Below are 18,379 nucleotides of genomic sequence, written 5' to 3' on the forward strand. Positions count from 1 at the left end.
TATTTAAATAGGTCTATCTATCTATCTATCTATCTATCTATCTATCTATCTATCTATCTATCTATCTATCTATCTGTCTGTCTAACTGTCTGTCTATCTATCTGTCGTTTGTCTATCTATCTATCTATCTATCTATCTATCTATCTATCTATCTATCTATCTATCTATCTATCTATCTATCTATCTATCTATCTATCTATCTATCTATCTATCTATCTGTCGTGTGTCTATCTGTTTGTCGTTTGTCTATCTATCCATCCATCCATCCATTTATCCATCCATCTTGTTGTTTGTTTGTCTGTCAGTCAGTCCGTCTGTCTGTGCCTGTTTGTCTCCCTATTTGTCTGGACCTTGATCCTTTCAAATGAAGTAACATACTGACCCTAAATAGCTCTCTCTCTCTCTCTCTCTCTCTCTCTCTCTCTCTCTCTCTCTCTCTCTCTCTCTCTCTATCTATCTATCTATCTATCTATCTATCTATCTATCTATCATCTATCTATCTATCTATCTATCTATCTATCTATCTATCTATCTATCTATCTATCTGTCGTGTGTCTATCTATTTGTCGTTTGTCTATCTATCCATCCATCCATCCATCCATCCATCCATTTATCCATCCATCTTGTTGTTTGTCTGTCAGTCAGTCCGTCTGTCTGTGCCTGTTTGTCTCCCTATTTGTCTGGACCTTGATCCTTTCAAATGAAGTAACTTACTGACCCTAAATAGCTCTCTCTCTCTCTCTCTCTCTCTCTCTCTCTCTCTCTCTCTCTCTCTCTCTCTCTCTCTCTCTCTCTCGTACACTCTTATAATCCTCTGAAGGGGTTTTCACTGTGCACATTGTAATAGCTCTTGTGCACAACAAAGAAAACTGTCTGCTCAGATCGACATCAAACCTCCCTAAAGCTTAAAGCCCGTTTCATCTGGGCCCCTTTAAGGCCAGGGGCCTGACAACTTGGATAAGGACTTGGATTTTGGCTTATGGCTGTTATAAAGGCAAGCAAAATGACTGATAGTTTTAATATCAGATAGGAGAATGAAACAGTAATTTAAGTGAATAATTTCATCCCCTGCAACTATAAAACCTCTCAGTACTTAGATTTCCCAGAGCAACATTTGGTTATGATCATCATAAGATTTCTTAGATGAGGCATTGAGATGTTTTTCCCCAAAACATTTCACCCGTACAGCCAGACATGAAGTAACTCCTGAAGTCATCTTCATTTCTCTGCATATATCAGGGCATGTTATGACTTTCTGAATATTAGTCGACCAAAGCGAATAAAGAGGAAAAGGAAATGGCAACGAGCAAAAGTGACATTGCTTTCGTTCTCAGATTTCAGAAGTCTGTTGGTTTTGTACTGAAGGAAGATGCCTCTCACACGACTCTCCGATGTGACTGCCCTATAACAGCCCCGAGGTTTGGTAAGATCTCCCTGAGTTATTTGCTTTTGCATATACATATTTACAAATAATAAAATAGTAATTACCATACAAATACACAAATCTGTTTTTGACAACTTGTAAGTCATCCCACAAAGTAATCTAACATACATTTTCTGCCTGGGGAACAATCAGACATGCAAATAGACTTGCAATAATACAGGAAACCAAGCCGTATATAGAGACCAGCATATCATAGGGGCGGCAGTGGCTCAGTGGTTCATGTAGGTTGTCTACAAACAAACCGAAAGGTTGGTGGTTCAATCCCCGGTTCCACCTGACCAAGTGTTGAAGTGTCCATGAGCAAGACACCTAACCCCAGCTCCCGATGAGCTGGATGGTGCCTTACATGGCTGACACCGCCGTCGGTGTATGAATGGGTGGATGTGAGGCAAAATGTAAAGCGCTTTGGATGGCCATAGGGTCTGTTAAAAGCGCTATATAAATGCAGTCCATTTACCATCATAGAGGCTCTCTCGACTTGGGCTAGTAAATAACAACCCAGAACATCATAGCAACACACTAAAAACATCTTAGAAACCATATACTGTAGTAACACCCTGGCAACTAGCCGCACATAGAAATGTGGTGGTGATGTAAAATTACCATTACTCAACTGGTATGTTTTTGTTGTTTTGCAGCCCTGTTTCTGAAGGTCTTCTCTGTTATTTACAAACTTGTACAAAGTGACTCCTATGCTACTAAAAGGTAAGTAATAGTCATGTCAACACACAGAACGTTTACTTAAATTTATATTATTTGTATATAGGGCTGTGTATTGCCAAGACTCTGGCGATACAATACGTATCACGATACAGTGGTTACGATACGATATATTGTAATATATTGCGATATTGTAAGAGAGGCAATATATTGCGATGTTTATTTTTTGTGTGTTTTTATTTTATTTTATTTAAATAATTTAAAAGAATAAAGAACACAACCATATGCCTAAAACACGAGACAAAGTATTTTATTTAATTAATACAGTATAATTTATATCACTCATCACTATTTTGTGCAGTCTGAGTAAAGGGACTGCAATATTCTTTATGTGTATGGGCCCTATCTTGCACTCAGCGCAATTGACTTTGTACACCGACGCATGTGTCATTCCTATTTTGCACCCGCGCAAAGCACGCTTTTTCCTCCACAGAAGCACGTCGCTAAACTAGTGAATGAACTTGCGCTCCCTGGGCGGTTCAGCGCAAAAAAGGAGGCGTGTTCCGGCGCAAACAATCCCTGGTGCTATTTTGCTGTTCCATTAAACAATTGCGCCACTGACCAGAAAAAAACCTAGTCTAAAGTCAGCGGCGCATTGTTCATTATGCTATTTTAAGGGGGCGTGCTTGACCATAATGTATAGCGTGCACAACGCGCATACACTTTGCTCATGTAATCTACACAGATGCAACAGTTTTTTTTGCAAATCATAAATTGTTACACTAAAAAAATATATTAACACATGAGATGACGGAAATCATTGTGGTGTGCCTAGAAGATGTGAAAAAATAGGCATAAATCTAGCTTACAAATTATTCAGGCTAATTGTAGTAATTAAGGGTCAGACCTGTTTGCCCAATAGTGGGAAGACATATATGTATATAAGGACATCTGACAAATTGGTTTGTCCGTCAAGAACCAGGAAAAAAAATCGACTGAAAAACTGAAAAAACTGTTTAACCGACGCTATTTTGGGTGGGTTTCTCCCATCCCCATACAACACAACTTCTCTGTCTTTCACTGCTCTTACAAGAACATCAGTCTCCTCGGCTGTGAACCGCTCCTGGCATGCGTCTGGTAAATACGCCATAATAATAGCGATCCATAAGGGAACTTGCGCACCTGCTTTTAAAGGGAATGTTGGATGCCGCTCTGATTGGTTTATTCACGTTACGCCCAAACCACACCTATGAATAATGAAGCTACTTCAGACCAATCCATTTTAGATTTGTGCCGGGCGCAAGAGCCATTTATCCCGCAGGGAAAATAGCAACAGCGCCGAGACCCGCCCACAAAGTTACTTGCGCTCCGCGCTTTGACACTTGCGTTTCAGATCGTTAAAATAGGGCCCCAAGTCTTCCAGAGTCGTGGTCAAAGCTGATTCGAAAGACCGCCGTTCGCTAGTTTCTGTGTTTACTAGAAGCACACAAACGCAACTCGGCCGTCGTCATTATGGCCCCGCCCACCGACTCTATACACAACGTCTAGATTTCTACGCTAGGTCATACTGTCAAGCCTAGGGATGGGACGATACACTTAAACTCACGATACGATACACCTCGATATGCCAGGGTTACGATACGATACGTCACGATACGATATCAATTTTTATGTTTATTTTTTTCAAATCTGTGATTTTTTTACCACCAAAGTAATGTACTTAAACGAACGGTAGGATTTTTCTCTTTTTTTGCATTTTGGTTCTATGTTGTTTAAAAAAAGGAGAATTTTTAGAAGTCCGCGACCACATCTTAAACAGGGGTGCCAATAATTGTGGAGGGCACTGTAGGGATGTCAATCGATTAAAATATTGAATCGCGATTAACTGCATGATTGTCATGAGTTAACTCGATTTTAAATCGCACCTTTTTAGCAATTGTAAATGTATCTTAAATTAAGTTTAAATTAAGTTTTTAATACTCTAATCAACATAGGTATGGACAAATATGCATGCTTTATGCAAATGTACATTTATTATTAGTGAAACCATACTTATTCAATAATAAATCAATACAGTATGAAGACTAGACATATCAAAGGTCATAGATATGTTTATCTAAGAAATTGTTCTCTTAAGCCTAAACTTAAAAATAATGAGTAAGTAACTGTTAGTGATTTCTCTCATTTTAAGAATATAAAGGGAGTTTTTACAGGGGCAGTTTAATTCAGAACAGGGCAAAGTTCGTATGAAAAATTGTTAATGTGTACCAGTGAGCGAACCAGAACCACACCATACCTGGAGGAGGTCCATATTACACGAGTAGGAATATAGTGCGGCCCCTTTAAGAGATCCGCATTTCCTGTTGAACTGCCGGTATTTTGCGCGTGCGCGCCGAACTGTGCCGCGATTCACGTGGACAGTGTGAAGAACACGGATGACTCGGGAGCGCGCTTGTTCAGGAAAGTAACCTGTGCATTCGTTTTAGCCGATTGTAATGTATTTAGTTCAATAAAACACGTGTACTGTAAGCGGGGTGATGGTGTTAATGATTTACCTCAGACATGAGCGAGAGTGAGCTGCAGTGCATCGCGCTCAGACTGCAGAGAATGTGCTCAGTGAAAAAACGCCCTTTTCTTTCTGGAGTCTAATAAAAGTTAAACAGAAAATATGGTAGTTTATGTAGGCAATAACTGCATTTTTGGTTTAGAATATTAATGCTAATGTCAACCCTTTTCTTTCCCTATTAATGTTTGCTGCTGCACCCCAACCTCATTCTACGCAAATCATGCAGCAGTGCCATCTATCTTTATTTCGCGATACATTTTTTTCGACCTCGATGCGTTTCGTCACGTTTTGTATCGCGATATTTTGTCAAACGATATTTCGTCCCATCCCTAGTCAAGCCGAGGCACAACTCACGTAAAGTTTATCATTCTGTGAATAACTGCAATTGCAGATTTCAAAGAGGGAAAACTACGGCCTAATTAAAATAGGGCCTTTAATGTTTTAAAGGTTCACAGTATAACAGTGGCTATTTAACAACAGAAAGTGCAGTCCATTTCATGACTGAATGACTGTTTGTTATATATTTAATACAGTTAAGCTATTTTCTATAAAGCAGTCTATTGTATAAAGTGCTATTTCAAGTAACATTACTGAACTGCAGAGCTGGTCATCATATCCGCATCACTATTATCTTTCGTTCTCCTGCCACCGCTGTCAGTTTTGGCGTGTGTTTATTTTGTTACTGAGAGGAAAACGTGCAGGACATTCTATCGAAACACTTCTCAGCAGCGCGGGTGACGTCAGGATGTTAAGCGAGCTCTCTGTTTCAATGTGTTTCCCAAGTATTAGATTTTAGCTTGGCCTATTTTGCAAACAAAATGATTCTTGTCGATTTCCTTAGTGACTTGTTTTTAGCTGAAGCCAAAAGGAGTCCACACTTCAGCTCTGTATACTGCAGTAGCGGAATAATGCTATCGTCTTGAGAGCTGGGTTTGCTAATGCAAACACTAGCAATGCACGCACTTTCACCTTGCGCTTCTCCGGCTCCGCGTCAGTTATGCGTTCTGAGATAACACACTGCCATCTAGCGGTTGGGTGTTATACAGTCTGTGGTTTAAACCCAACACAAAGCCACGAATCTTGGATGTAAATAAATAAATATATAAATATTGATACAGTGTTTTTGAGAATCGATACAGTATCGCCAAACATAATATCGCGATATTCACGTGTATCGATATTTTCTTACACCCCTATTTGTATAGCACTTTGCACAATACATATTTCAATTACCTTTTCAAAAATGCATGCCTCTACATGACTACGTTATCAGAGGTGGCTGTGTCCAAGTTATGTATTTAGAAATGTGCATATACATAATATATCACACAGTTAGACTCTTTGGGAGTGACGAGGATGGATAGGATCAGGAATGAGTACATCAGAGGGACAGCACATGTGAGATGTTTTGGAGACAAAGTTAGAGAGGCCAGCAGGTTGAGATGGTTTGGACATGTTCAGAGGGAGAGTGATAATCTCAGTAAAAGGATGCTGAGGTTAGAGCTGCCAGACAGGAGGTCAAGAGGAAGACCAAAATGGAGGTTTATGGATGTAGTGAAGGAGGACATGAAGGTAGTCGGTCTGAGAGAAGAGGATACAGAGGATAGGACTAGATGGAGGCAGATGATTCGCTGTGGCGACCCCTGAAGTGAAAAGCCGAAAGAAGAAGATCACACAGTTAGACAATTTATTAATTTAAACAATGTATTAATTTAAGGCAGAAACAATGAGCTTATTGAAGCAATGAATGCATATTGTTAACAAATGATTAGGATATATACATGTATCAGGCATAACATTATTACCACTGACATGTGAAGTGAATAAACTCTTCATCACGGCACCTGTTAGTGGGTGGGATATATTAGGCAGCAAGTGAACATTTTGTCCTCAAAGTTGGTGCGTTAGAAGCAGGAATAATGGGCAAGCGTAAGGATTTGAGCGAGTTTGACTAGGGCCAGACGACTGGGTCAGAGCATCTCCAAAACTGCAGCTCTTGTGGGCTGTTCCCGGTCTGCAGTGGTCAGTCTCTATCAAAAGTGCTCCAAGAGGAACAGTGGAGAACCGGCCACAGGGTCATGGGCGGCCACGGCTCATTGATGCACGTGTGGAGCGAAGGCTGACCCTTGTGGTCCGATCAAACAGACGAGCTACTGGAGCTCAAACTGCTCCAGAAGTTAATGCTGGTTCTGATAGAAAGGTGTCAGAATACACAGAGCATCGCAGTTTGTTGAGTATGGGGCGGCATAGACCAGTCAGGGTGCCCGTGCTGACCCCTGACCCCGCCGAAAGCACCAACAGTGGCACGTGAGCATCAGATCTGGACCACAGAGCAATGGAAGGAGGAGGCCTGGTCTGAGGAATCACGTTTTCTTTTACATCATGTAGATGGCCGGGTGTGTGTGTCTCTTACCTGGGGAACACATGGCCCCAGGATGCACTATGGGAAGAAGGCGAGCCGGCGGAGGCAGTGTGATGCTTTGGGCAATGTTCTGCTGGGAAACCTTGGGTCCTCCATCCATGTGGATGTTACTTTGACACGCTCCACCTACCTAAGCATTGCTGCAGATCATGTTCATCCTTTAATGGAAACGGTATTCCCTGTGGCTGTGGCTCTTTCAGCAGATAATGCTCCTGACACAAAACAAAAATGGTTCAGGAATGGTTTGAGGAGCACAAGGACGAGTTTGAGGCGTTAAATTGGCCTTCACATTCCCCAGATCTCAAACCAATCAAGCGTCTGTGGGATGTCCGATCCATGGAGGCCCCCCCCCCCCCCCCTCCTTGCCACTTACAGGTCTTAAAGGATCTACTGCTAACATCTTGGTGCCAGATACCACAGCACACCTTCAGGTCAGGGCTGTTTTGGCAGAAAAAGTGTGATCAATACAACATTAGGTTATGTCAATGTTATGCCTGATTGGTGTATAAAAACGTCCACAAACTCTATAGGCTGTAATGTGGTAAACTTTTTACCTTCACAAGATCATGTACATGGTTAACTTGTGTTAAGACATATACATTTGTAAAAAGAAGTAAAAAAAAATTGCTTGCATGCATAAAAATGATAAAAGTAAAATGGTGTTTACAATAGTTTTAGATGAAGAACAGCATGTAATACTGCAGGTCTACATTTTGGCAAGTTTTTCTCTGGCGCCTTTTAGATATGATCCGTTTCATGTCTAAATATTTAACATTTTTGTCAGCTTTTGCAGACCGTTTCATTCAAACCACCTGTGTATATGAGTGATGAAGTGATTATAAATCAGCAAACAGCATCATAAATCATCTGATATAGGGAGCAGGTGGAACCTTTGATTTTTTTATGACGTGATTTGTCAAGTGCACCTGTGCGCTGAAATGTTTTCTCTTCTATCCGTCAGGGACATATACTATAATGATCCACAGCTGTTTGGGTCACAGAGGACCTTGGATGTCATCGTGGATTGCATTTCGTGCATGCTCAAGGTTCCTCGTAGGAGTCTTCATGTTGTACGTGCACATAGTCTAATATTAGCATTTCTGAGATTTTTACACACTCACACAAAGGCAAAACGAATAAAGTCGGTGTCATGTATGATTAAAGCCTCATTTGCATAGGTTGCAAATGCACTTAAAGAGAATGTAAATCATTTATTTTAATACTCCTCACAGCTTGCAACATCCAAAGGCTTCATCTCAGGTGATCTGTGTTATTTGGAGGAAGATGGCACAAAGGTGGACTGCAATTCCAGCTCCAGAGTGAGTCCAGATCGCCAGCCAACCTTCCTGTAAAGCTCACTTAATGCGTACTGTATGACAGAGCGTGATTTATATAATCCTCTTCTGCCCAAAGCCATTCATCTGTAATTCGACTGGCAACATTTTTAGACTGTATCTGTCAAACATTCACATCAGTATAACTCAAACGCTGTTCCACTTGACCACTGGTCTGACGCACCATTCTGAATCATTTGGTCTCTTTGAAGTAATGACTTTGTTTTTTCCGTACGAGACTATTTTTGCTGTGAAATGATTTGAAATGTCTTTTTTTTTTCTCATTAGGCTGCCCCAGTGTCTTCCAATGTTAAGGGGATCAGAAGTATCCTTCCTGCTTATGTAAACCATGTCAAAGGAATGCCACCCTAATCCCTTGTCAGGTCAAGTCGCCCTTATTTATTTAGTGCTTTATACAATACAGATGGTTTCAAAATAGCTTCACAATAAGGAAAATAACAGAATCAGACTTCGTCCAATATGAGGCAAATTCAAATTCAGCTGTGAAGAAACTTAAAGGCTTTCAGTCATCATTCAGCTTGAGCCAGTTCAATAAGTGTCAATGCTGCAAAACTGAGTTCAATTCAGCTATAAGCAACTCTACATAAGACTATAGTCATCAAGTTTTAGTCACTTTAGTACAACTTAAACCTAATTTCAGGTAGATGCAACTTTTCATATTTTGTCTATTTTTTTACGTTTCATTTTTTAACATTTAAAAAATAATTAAATGTTTAATATTGCTCTTCTATTTAAGCTTTATTTAAAATGACTAAAAACAATTTTGGTGACACTTTAGTTTAGGATTCAATTCTTACTATTAACTAGTTACTTATTAGCATGCATATTACTAGGATATTGGCTGTTTATTAGCACGTATAAAGCACATATTAATGCCTTATTCTGCATAATCATATTCTACATCTCTTAATCATACCCAATACCTAAACTTAACAACTCATAGGTGGAGTTTCAATTCTGTGCTTGGGGAGGCACATATTTACATTATTATTAATAATAAAGGAATTGAATAATTAAATGTTTAAGAGAATAAATAAATAAGATGGTAAAAGAAGCTGAGGTCTAATTCTAGGAGGCTAATGAAGTCTTCAATTTAAATTTGCAAATAATATTTTATTTCAAAATGTGCACAAATTCATTCTTACTCGTGTGTAATGTAGAAAATGCATAACATGCATCATGGTCTCAATTTTTCGATTCAAAACGGCGAAATTGCATAAAAATCTGCGTATTTTGCATCACTAGCTAGTCTCTTGATGTCGGTAGCTGAACATTTCCATCACAGTTGTCTAAGACTTACATCTACTTACATCTTTCCACAAACTCATTGCGTTGTGACAGTATGACAGTAAGCCCCGCCTTCTTTAATTTGATTGGCCATCTCCATCATTTTGACATTGACGAGTATGAGCTCTAGGGCTGTCAACTAATATTCCAAATTCGAATATTTATTCGAATAGTTTTTAAAAAACAAATTTCGAAGGTGAAAATTAATATTCGAATTAAAAAAAAAATATTCAAAAGCGGAAAAAACACCTGCTGCGGTAGTGGAGGCGTGGCTGTCTGCTTTGCGAGTGAGCGCGCGCATGGGGGTTCAGGGACAGGTCACAGGAGTCGCACTGTCACTGCTGAAAGTGGACGCGTCTTGCAGTGAAGACGGCAGAAAATGCAGAGCCCAACTCGACCGCAGCAGAGAAAGAGATTTCCATAATCTAAAAAGCCATGTCTGGAAGGCCGTTGGATTTTGGTTGGTAGGAGGTAAAATTGTTGAGCCACGATATAAAGTTATATGCAAGCTATGTAAGATACAGTTAGCATACCATGCCTCATTTTACTTAACGTTAAACAGAAACATTACTAAAGTGTAGGCCAAGGTTATTATAGTTTTGCTTTTTGAAATTAGTTTTTATTTTAGTATCGTTTTCAATTTTGCTACAAATTTCAGTTTAGTTTTAGTTAGTTTTACAAATGGTTTTGCTAGTTTTAGTTTAGTTTTTATTTTAAAAATACATTTCTATTTAGTTTTTATTTATTTAGTTTCAGTTTTAGTTTTAGTAATTATAGTTTAGCAGAGTTACCATAATGAAGTGTAAAGACCAAATCAGGGTTTTTAATTTCAGCAAAGTTTAATGTTTGCACAGATTAGAGTTTATTCTTACTAAACATCCTTAAGTGAAATAACTTGATAAACAAGCCTTATTGTTTAAACCCAGGAAGGTCTTACAAAACATGCGTAAAGTTGGGTCTTCACCTTTGAGCAAAAAAGCTTGAGTCAAACTATGACCTATACAAACAACGATCTGGAGATTAAAAATGAAATAAATTATATTTTGATATTAAAAAATTATATTTTATATTTTTGACATAGGCTAATACTCAGAGGATCTATCTTAAAGAACCAAATAAATGCAACGTAAAATATAAAAGTAAAAATTATAAATTCCAGACAAACTCATTCATAACAAAGATTAAATATTGTTAAACAATTAAAAGCTTATTTTAATTTCTTCAGTAGTACAATGTAGGCTAGCAGTGTAAGACCACAGCTTAAGTCATCTGAATACAGCCAACACACACTGGTGTGTGTGTGGGTGTGGGTGTGTGTGTGTGTGTGTTTGTTGTGCTATAATTGTAAAGGGGACCAGTGTCCTCATTTATCTAGTAATATATATATATATATATATATATATATATATATATATATATATATATATATATATATATATATATATATATATATATATATATATATAATTAAACTATAATAACTTTATTATTATTTATAAGCCTTTTTAACTAGTGAGGACCAGTCAAATGTCCTCACTAGTTAAAAAGGCTTATAAATCGGCCAAAACATGTTTTTATTTAAATCTATTGTTTTGCACGTTTAGGGATAGGGATTGGGTTAGGGGATATAAAATATCATTAACCTGATATAAAATCAATGGAAGTCCACGCAATGTCCTCACTTATATAGTGAAACAAACGTGTGTGTGTGTGTGTGTGTCCTGGTATTCCCTACTTTGTGGGGAAATGTCTCCACACAGATAATAATTTTATTAGCAGTAAATGATTATGATAACACCTTTGAGCCTGTCAATATTATGCAAACATGAAATCTCAAACGCACAGTAGGCTAGTACTTGCTACTAGTTGCTGACTTTTGTGCCTGCGTCTCTCGTCGCGTAAGAAACGGCATTCTAAAACAGTGAGCTTAAGTTAAAAGAAGTTCAACGTGCATCTCATTACCTTGTGTTATTTCCCATTTCACTGCCACGGACGCATTGATTCTTTGTGAACTGCCGTTTAGGACTAGCGATGTGTTGCCTGTCTGCACGCGTCCGTCACAGGACAGCGGTTAATCTCCTCCTCAGATCACTTCACCCGCAGACACTCCCTCAACCGCCACAGTCAGATTTTCCATCACATTAAATAGGGCTTATTAATAACGAAAACGAATATTTATTTTTGCTAATTATTATTTTATTTCAGTTAGTTTTTTAGTAAGAGTAGTTAGTTTCGTTTAGTTTTAGTTTTTAATTTATTCAGATTTTTAAATGTTATTTCAGTTTACGAAAATGTTTTTTGACCAATAGTTTTAGTCTTAGTTTCAGTTTTCGTTTACGAAAATAACCTTGGTGTAGGCTACTGTACTGACTGAAGAGATATCGCATGAATAAAGGATAAATGCACTGCTTCCACTGGTGAGATTATTTACCATGTCAAGGAAAAGCTCCATGTTTAGCACAGCACAGCTCACTCGGAGCGCTCAATATGCTGTAAAACTTCAATTAATATTAATAATATTTGTTTCAATCACTGAATGAAGCCCGCTATATTTGGGACAAGAGTCGTGAGTCTCGCGACCTTAAAATGCTTGCACAAAACTCTTGATCAGCACTCAAAGTGTGTTCATTTAAACCGCTATCCGCAGTGAGGGCGAGAGAGAGAGAGGTCTGCCCTCTGCGGTCTTGGCCATTAGTTAATTTAATAATATATAATAATAATTATATAATTTTTAATAACAATCTACTTGTTTTTGTGTAAGTAATATGTTGTCAAATATGTATAAACTTAAATAGACAAACTATACAAGTAGTTAATGTCTCTTTGCATTCATTTGTCCTGTTATTGACGTAATGCGCGCCATTGACAAAATGCGCGCCCAGGTGTTCGAATAGTTCGAATATTCGTGTTTGTTTTACAGGGAATATTCGAACGTCATTTTTGAGCAATTTTGACAGCCCTAATGAGCTCTTTTAGACCACTGAGGGCAGAGCAGTTAAAAAAATTAATCAGCATATACATTTTACTTTTAAAAAAATTGTCATCCTAAAAACTGGTAGCTGGTAGTGATTACAGGGGCTAGTGATTTTAGTCCTGTCTGAATCTGTGTTTTTCTCTCACCACCCACAAACAAAACTCCTGGCCTATACTGTTATCAGATAAACACCAGTTAAATGACAATTCAATTACATAAAAGGCAGAATTAAAGCAGGAGTCGTTTTGGAGATCCTTTCTGACCTCTGCTAATTTCCTCATGGTTGTGCTGCATGATAATGTGTGGGATTTCTGGCACAATGGAGGCGTTTAAATCACTGAAATGTTTGAAAATATGCACATTAATATAGTTTTCACTGCTCCACCAAAGTTAATTGGAGCTTTTAAAAGGATAGGTCACCCAAAAATAAACATTCTGTCATCATTTACTCACCCTCAAGTTGTTCTAAACCTGTAGAAGATTTATTTCTTTGGCTGAGCACAAAATAAGATATTTTGAGTTACATTCCTTAGCAACATACAAGACATTGTATCATCTGCAAAATTCATTCTGATAGTGGAGAAAGATGCAACTTTCCAGAGACTACTGGACGATGATTTTTGTACCAGACTTTCACCCTGCATCATAATAACTGTAAGTGTCTTGGTTAGATCAACGCTAGTCTTTGTTTTCAAGGCCTGAATGTTTGATCTTGTGTGATTATCAGGGTAAAGGTGTGCCTGATGTCAACAGCAGATTGATGGTGAGGAAACTGTGGGACGCACTACACATCCCAGTTTTTGCTCTGGTGGATGCAGATCCTTATGGTACAAACACACACACACACACGTTTAATTATAATGCTTATTAGGTCAAGCATCATGTTGCTCATTCAAGAGTGAGGGATTTTAGGGGGGAAAGTTATATGTAATGTGTAACATATTGGGGCATGGAATCCACTTTTGCTAGTTTAATGGCAGAAAAAAACGGTCTGCGTGCCAGGCGCATGGTCTAAAATGGTTGTGCCTAATCTCTTAAAGGGTTAGTTCACCCAAAAATGAAATTGATGTCACCATATGAGACATCAGTTGGTTAGTTAGAGTCTCTTGAAGCATCGAAAATACATTTTGGTCCAAAAATAACAAAAACCACGACTTTATTCAGCATCGTCTTCTCTTCCATGTTCCTCAAAAAACGATTCAAATGGCCATTAATCAATTAATCGACCAATGTCAAGCAGTTTGGCAGTTTGACAAGCGATCCGAATCATTGATCAATTCATTGATTCATAGCCGTTTTAATCTTTTTTGAGGAACACGGAAGAGAAGACAATGCCGATAGAAGAGATGACACCGCTGAATAAAGTCAGTTTTTGTTGTGTTGTTTTTATTACCTTTCTGGACATGGACAGTATAGTGTGCATACACTTGCATACACTCTCGGACTAAATATAAAATATCTTAAACTGTGTGTGAAGATGAACGGAGGTCTTCCGGGTGAGGAACGACATTAGGGTGAGGAGTTAATGACATCAATTTCATTTTTGGGTGAACTAACCCTTTAATGAGTCATGGGTTTTGAGCGTAACGTGTAATATACCAATCAGTCTCGTCTCCCATTCCCTTTAAAAGCCAATTGCCCTCGCACCATGGTGGATTCACTATTTACATGTTGGAATTTACGAGTGGAAAGATTGAATCTTTTTATTTTTAAAATTTAAAAATGTTTGTTTTTAACAAACAGGCTGCTGCGCAACCCTGTGTGTGTATCATGAGGAGTGTACGCACGTTGTGGACCCGCCTATAGGTGCATATTACTAACGTACTCCAACAAAAAAAACAAAATGCGATATTGACTTTAGAGCAGGTTTTTGTTTGTCAATGGTCAGCCGTTTTTCAGCCCCTTAAAATAGCAACACACCAACAATGCGGTTGAACACTCCTGGTCTTCAGACCATGGGTGAACAGACGTGCGCGAGAGCATTTGCTATTTAAACAACATGGCACTGGATGAGAAAATGATAAAGGTGTTGGGTTGAAACAAGCAAAAAAACACTTCCGTCACAGCTGGTGTCTCATTGCGCCGGGTGTATGATAGGACCCATTGTGTTACTCCCTAAAAAAGTAACTCATTGCGTTACTTAGTTTGTATGTAAATGAATGTGTTACGTTGTGATTTTGGTCAAATGTAAAAACCTTTTTTACACCAAAATTGAGATGAATAAGCCTCAGGCTGAAGGAAATGTAAATTCACATCTGTACAGTAGAGGGCGCCGCTCAAACCTTTCAGCTGTGCTGCCATTCTGGATAATGGAAGGATAGGACAAAGCAGAAGAAAGTACTTCAGCAATAAATGAATAAAAAAAGATGTTTATCTAAAGTCATTTTTGCTTATTCTTATGGTTGAATTGATTCATTACAAGCCAGCAGCAAAGGCATTGGTTAATAAAGTGAGATTAAATACATAAAGTATATTTGTTATTTAAGGTATTTCATTTTTACAGTTTGAATTTTCTGAGTTTATATTTCACTGTTTTTATTAATTTAGAGGAATACTGAATCTGTTTTTGAGCAAGTGAGACGAGTAAATGCTCACATTTAGTCTAGAACTACAATAAGCATCATGTTAACACAACGCCTCTGAACTTACTCATGATTTCTCTCGACATGAGGACAGGAGAACTGTCGGTCAATACATGGAAAAACTTGCATCATTTATTTGAAATCTCAGATATTTTGTTGTAAATTTAAAAGTAATTTTACTTCACTGGTTGCTTGAAAAAGTAATCTGATTATGTAGCTTGCGTTGTAATACCCACAATACCCTTAGCATCCTTGTGCTTAATTGTATTAAATGTGCACTTGTAGTGTACTTTATTACTTTTTTTTGTAATTGTTATTTGCAGGTAATATAATATGAATGAAATAAGACACCTGATAAGTGCACTTAAAGAGGGTACACTGATGGTCATGACTTTTTTTCATAACACACTGAAATACACTTTTAAATTTATAAAGAAGTCTGATGTTTTATTTTAAACACATTTCAAATAATTGTTTTAATAATGTCATGCTTTAAATCTATTTTAATGTGTTGACTAACATACTCAAGCATGTGTAAAGTACTTGATTATCACTTTAACTGAAGAGTATTGTTCAATATTACAATTAAAGTTAATATATTTTTAATGTTCTAAATTGCTTCCTCCTTAAAAATGTGTAATTACAAATATATGTAAATGCATGAAGTTTCAATCGAAATGACATTACATTATATTAAATATCTCTAGGTGTCAATGAAAAGGTTTATATTATTTAGTGTTAAGGTCACTTCAAAGATGTCACGTTCCTTGGTAAATGTAATTTATACTCAGTTAAATCATTGAACTACGAACACAAATGCATTTAACGCAAAGACAACAAACACAGGCATGCTCAGAGTTGATCGCTCCCTGAGATTAACCAATCCTGCAGTGATTTCCATTCGTGGTAGTTTAGCGTGAACATGAAGGCCCCTGCTATTTCTGACACTGTCATTATCAATGACTCCAGCGCTCTCTGTACATGTGTAATGCTTTACTTTGTTCTTGGGTGAATTAAGTTGTCCCAAAAGATAATTGCAAGGGTATGGTGGTGATTGCAGAATCAGTCTTTCTCTCTCTCTCCCCCAGGCATCGAGATCATGTGCAACTACAAGTATGGCTCACTGGTAAGTTTTGTTTCCTACTATTTCTGTGCAATTTCCAGTGAGGCCTGCAGAGACTTTTGCATTGCGGCGACATGTAATTATTCTTCTCTCTTTGTGGCAAGACAAAAAAGAGGAAGCACTCATTCATGAACTTAAAATTTAGCCTGTGGAAAAAGTAAAGCGTTTCTACATGTGTGTGTGTGTGTGTGTGACACATCTGCAGAGTATGTGGCTACATTTTGGCTGTTGAACTCGCTTTCAGATACAGGATCCTGCAGTGCACAAATCTTCAAGGTCATTTTCCAGTTTAAAATATATAATTTAAATTAAGAAATAATATAAAACATATATTAATTGTTTTTGATGATATACATAATATTACATATTTACTTGAGAAGCTCTCTATTAAGTTCTTGGACAATAAACACATTCAAAAGTTTGGGGTAGAAATGTTTTTTGTGGAAACCATAATACAAGGGGATTCTTTGAAAGTTCATAAGAACATCATTTATTTGAAATATAAATTGTTTGTAACATTGTAAAATGAGTTCATTGTCCCTTTTAATCAATTTCCACAAAGCAGCCTTTCCTGAATAATGTATTAATTTAAAATATAAATTAATTTACTGTCAATTTACTGTCAAATATATAATTGACAGTAAATAATAACCTGACACCAAACTATTAGCGTTTCTTAATAATAAAAAAAAGTCTTACAAAATTTTGAGGTTTGTATTCACGACAAGATAAAACAAAGCTTTAAAGGTGCCCTAGAATGAGTTGAAACAATATGTTAAATTGTTCTCTGATATCTCCATAGAGGGTATGTGGCTTATTTAACCCTTTAGGCAGCAGAGGTTTTTTCCTAAAAGGTTCATTTTTTGACATCTTCATTTCAAAAGGCTATATCTTAAAAGTGATAAAAGATAGAAACATTCTGTAAATTAGAAACATTTACAGATGTTTCAAAACAAACAAATTTTCATGAAAAGCCACATGTTTAAATGTTTCCCCCATGTTTCCCCCAAAATGTCCCTCACCTTCTGTGTGCTATATTGCACAATACTGAATGTTCAGGTAAATAGAAAATTGTAAACAAACTGTATAAATCATTACTAATTGGTAGAAACAAACTGAAAGCATTTAGTGGTTTGCCTTTTGCTGTAGAGATTTTCCATTTACAATATACAGTAGGCACTGATTGCATATATGGGGCACATATATATTATATATTATGAATAATAGCCCCTCTGCCGTGTCACACCGCATCTGCTCCTGCTATGAGCAGCGCGTCCAGATCTGCCTCGCGCGCGCCAAGTGTGCACAGCCACGACCAATATCATCGTCATTTTGACTCCCCACCCTGCCTCCACGTTGCCCCCAAATTGCCCTATGAATACTTCGACCACGTCTAAAATACCCAGTGGCGTTAGATAAAGTCTCCACCACAATACTGTCGTCGCGATCATGGAGAGGCACGCGGTCAGAAGATGTGCTTTATTATGAGCGAGGCAAAAATCCTCGTTCTCGACACGTTCCCAACACTAACACACCTGCTTCACGATGAACACTCTGACCCCGGGAAACATTGCTCCCACCACTGACATTGGGCAAAGGACCATCTACATTGGGCAAATGATCCACCGTTTGTGCTTAGTGTAACATTAGGGTTAATTTCCCTTCAGAATCAGGGTCCGCGAATGGAAGACCCAACACTTCATTGCGGGAAAGCTTTATTGATGCCATTCGAAAATAATAATAGCAATAATAATCTAATGCAAATACTCGCTGACGTTGACAATGCTCTGATAAAACGGCTCACTCGTACACCAGCTCCGCTTTTGTTTGCACTGACTCAATGCGCTCTTGTTCGTATGTTTTGTATAGAATCATGATGTTTGTATGGGTCAGGGATGAAGTACGACATGTCTACCATCTAGTAGAGGGGAGGTTGAATGAAATTTGACACCCTATTTGACAAAAT

General features: G+C 37.8%; 1 protein-coding gene across 1 annotated transcript in view; it reads left to right on the forward strand.

Annotated features, from left to right (window-relative positions):
* The window catches only part of spo11 (SPO11 initiator of meiotic double stranded breaks), a 41,302-nt gene that overhangs the window by 844 nt on the left and 22,079 nt on the right, over positions 1-18,379 (forward strand). Inside the window, exons 3-10 of the mRNA XM_067447372.1 lie at positions 1,335-1,423; positions 2,083-2,149; positions 8,054-8,162; positions 8,325-8,411; positions 8,715-8,751; positions 13,253-13,362; positions 13,436-13,535; positions 16,379-16,416. Coding sequence (XP_067303473.1) covers positions 1,335-1,423; positions 2,083-2,149; positions 8,054-8,162; positions 8,325-8,411; positions 8,715-8,751; positions 13,253-13,362; positions 13,436-13,535; positions 16,379-16,416 — 637 coding nt within the window. The remainder of the gene's footprint in view (positions 1-1,334; positions 1,424-2,082; positions 2,150-8,053; positions 8,163-8,324; positions 8,412-8,714; positions 8,752-13,252; positions 13,363-13,435; positions 13,536-16,378; positions 16,417-18,379) is intronic.

The sequence above is a fragment of the Pseudorasbora parva genome, chromosome 6 (assembly GCF_024679245.1).
Source record: "Pseudorasbora parva isolate DD20220531a chromosome 6, ASM2467924v1, whole genome shotgun sequence".
NCBI classification, from domain to species: Eukaryota; Metazoa; Chordata; class Actinopteri; order Cypriniformes; family Gobionidae; genus Pseudorasbora; species Pseudorasbora parva.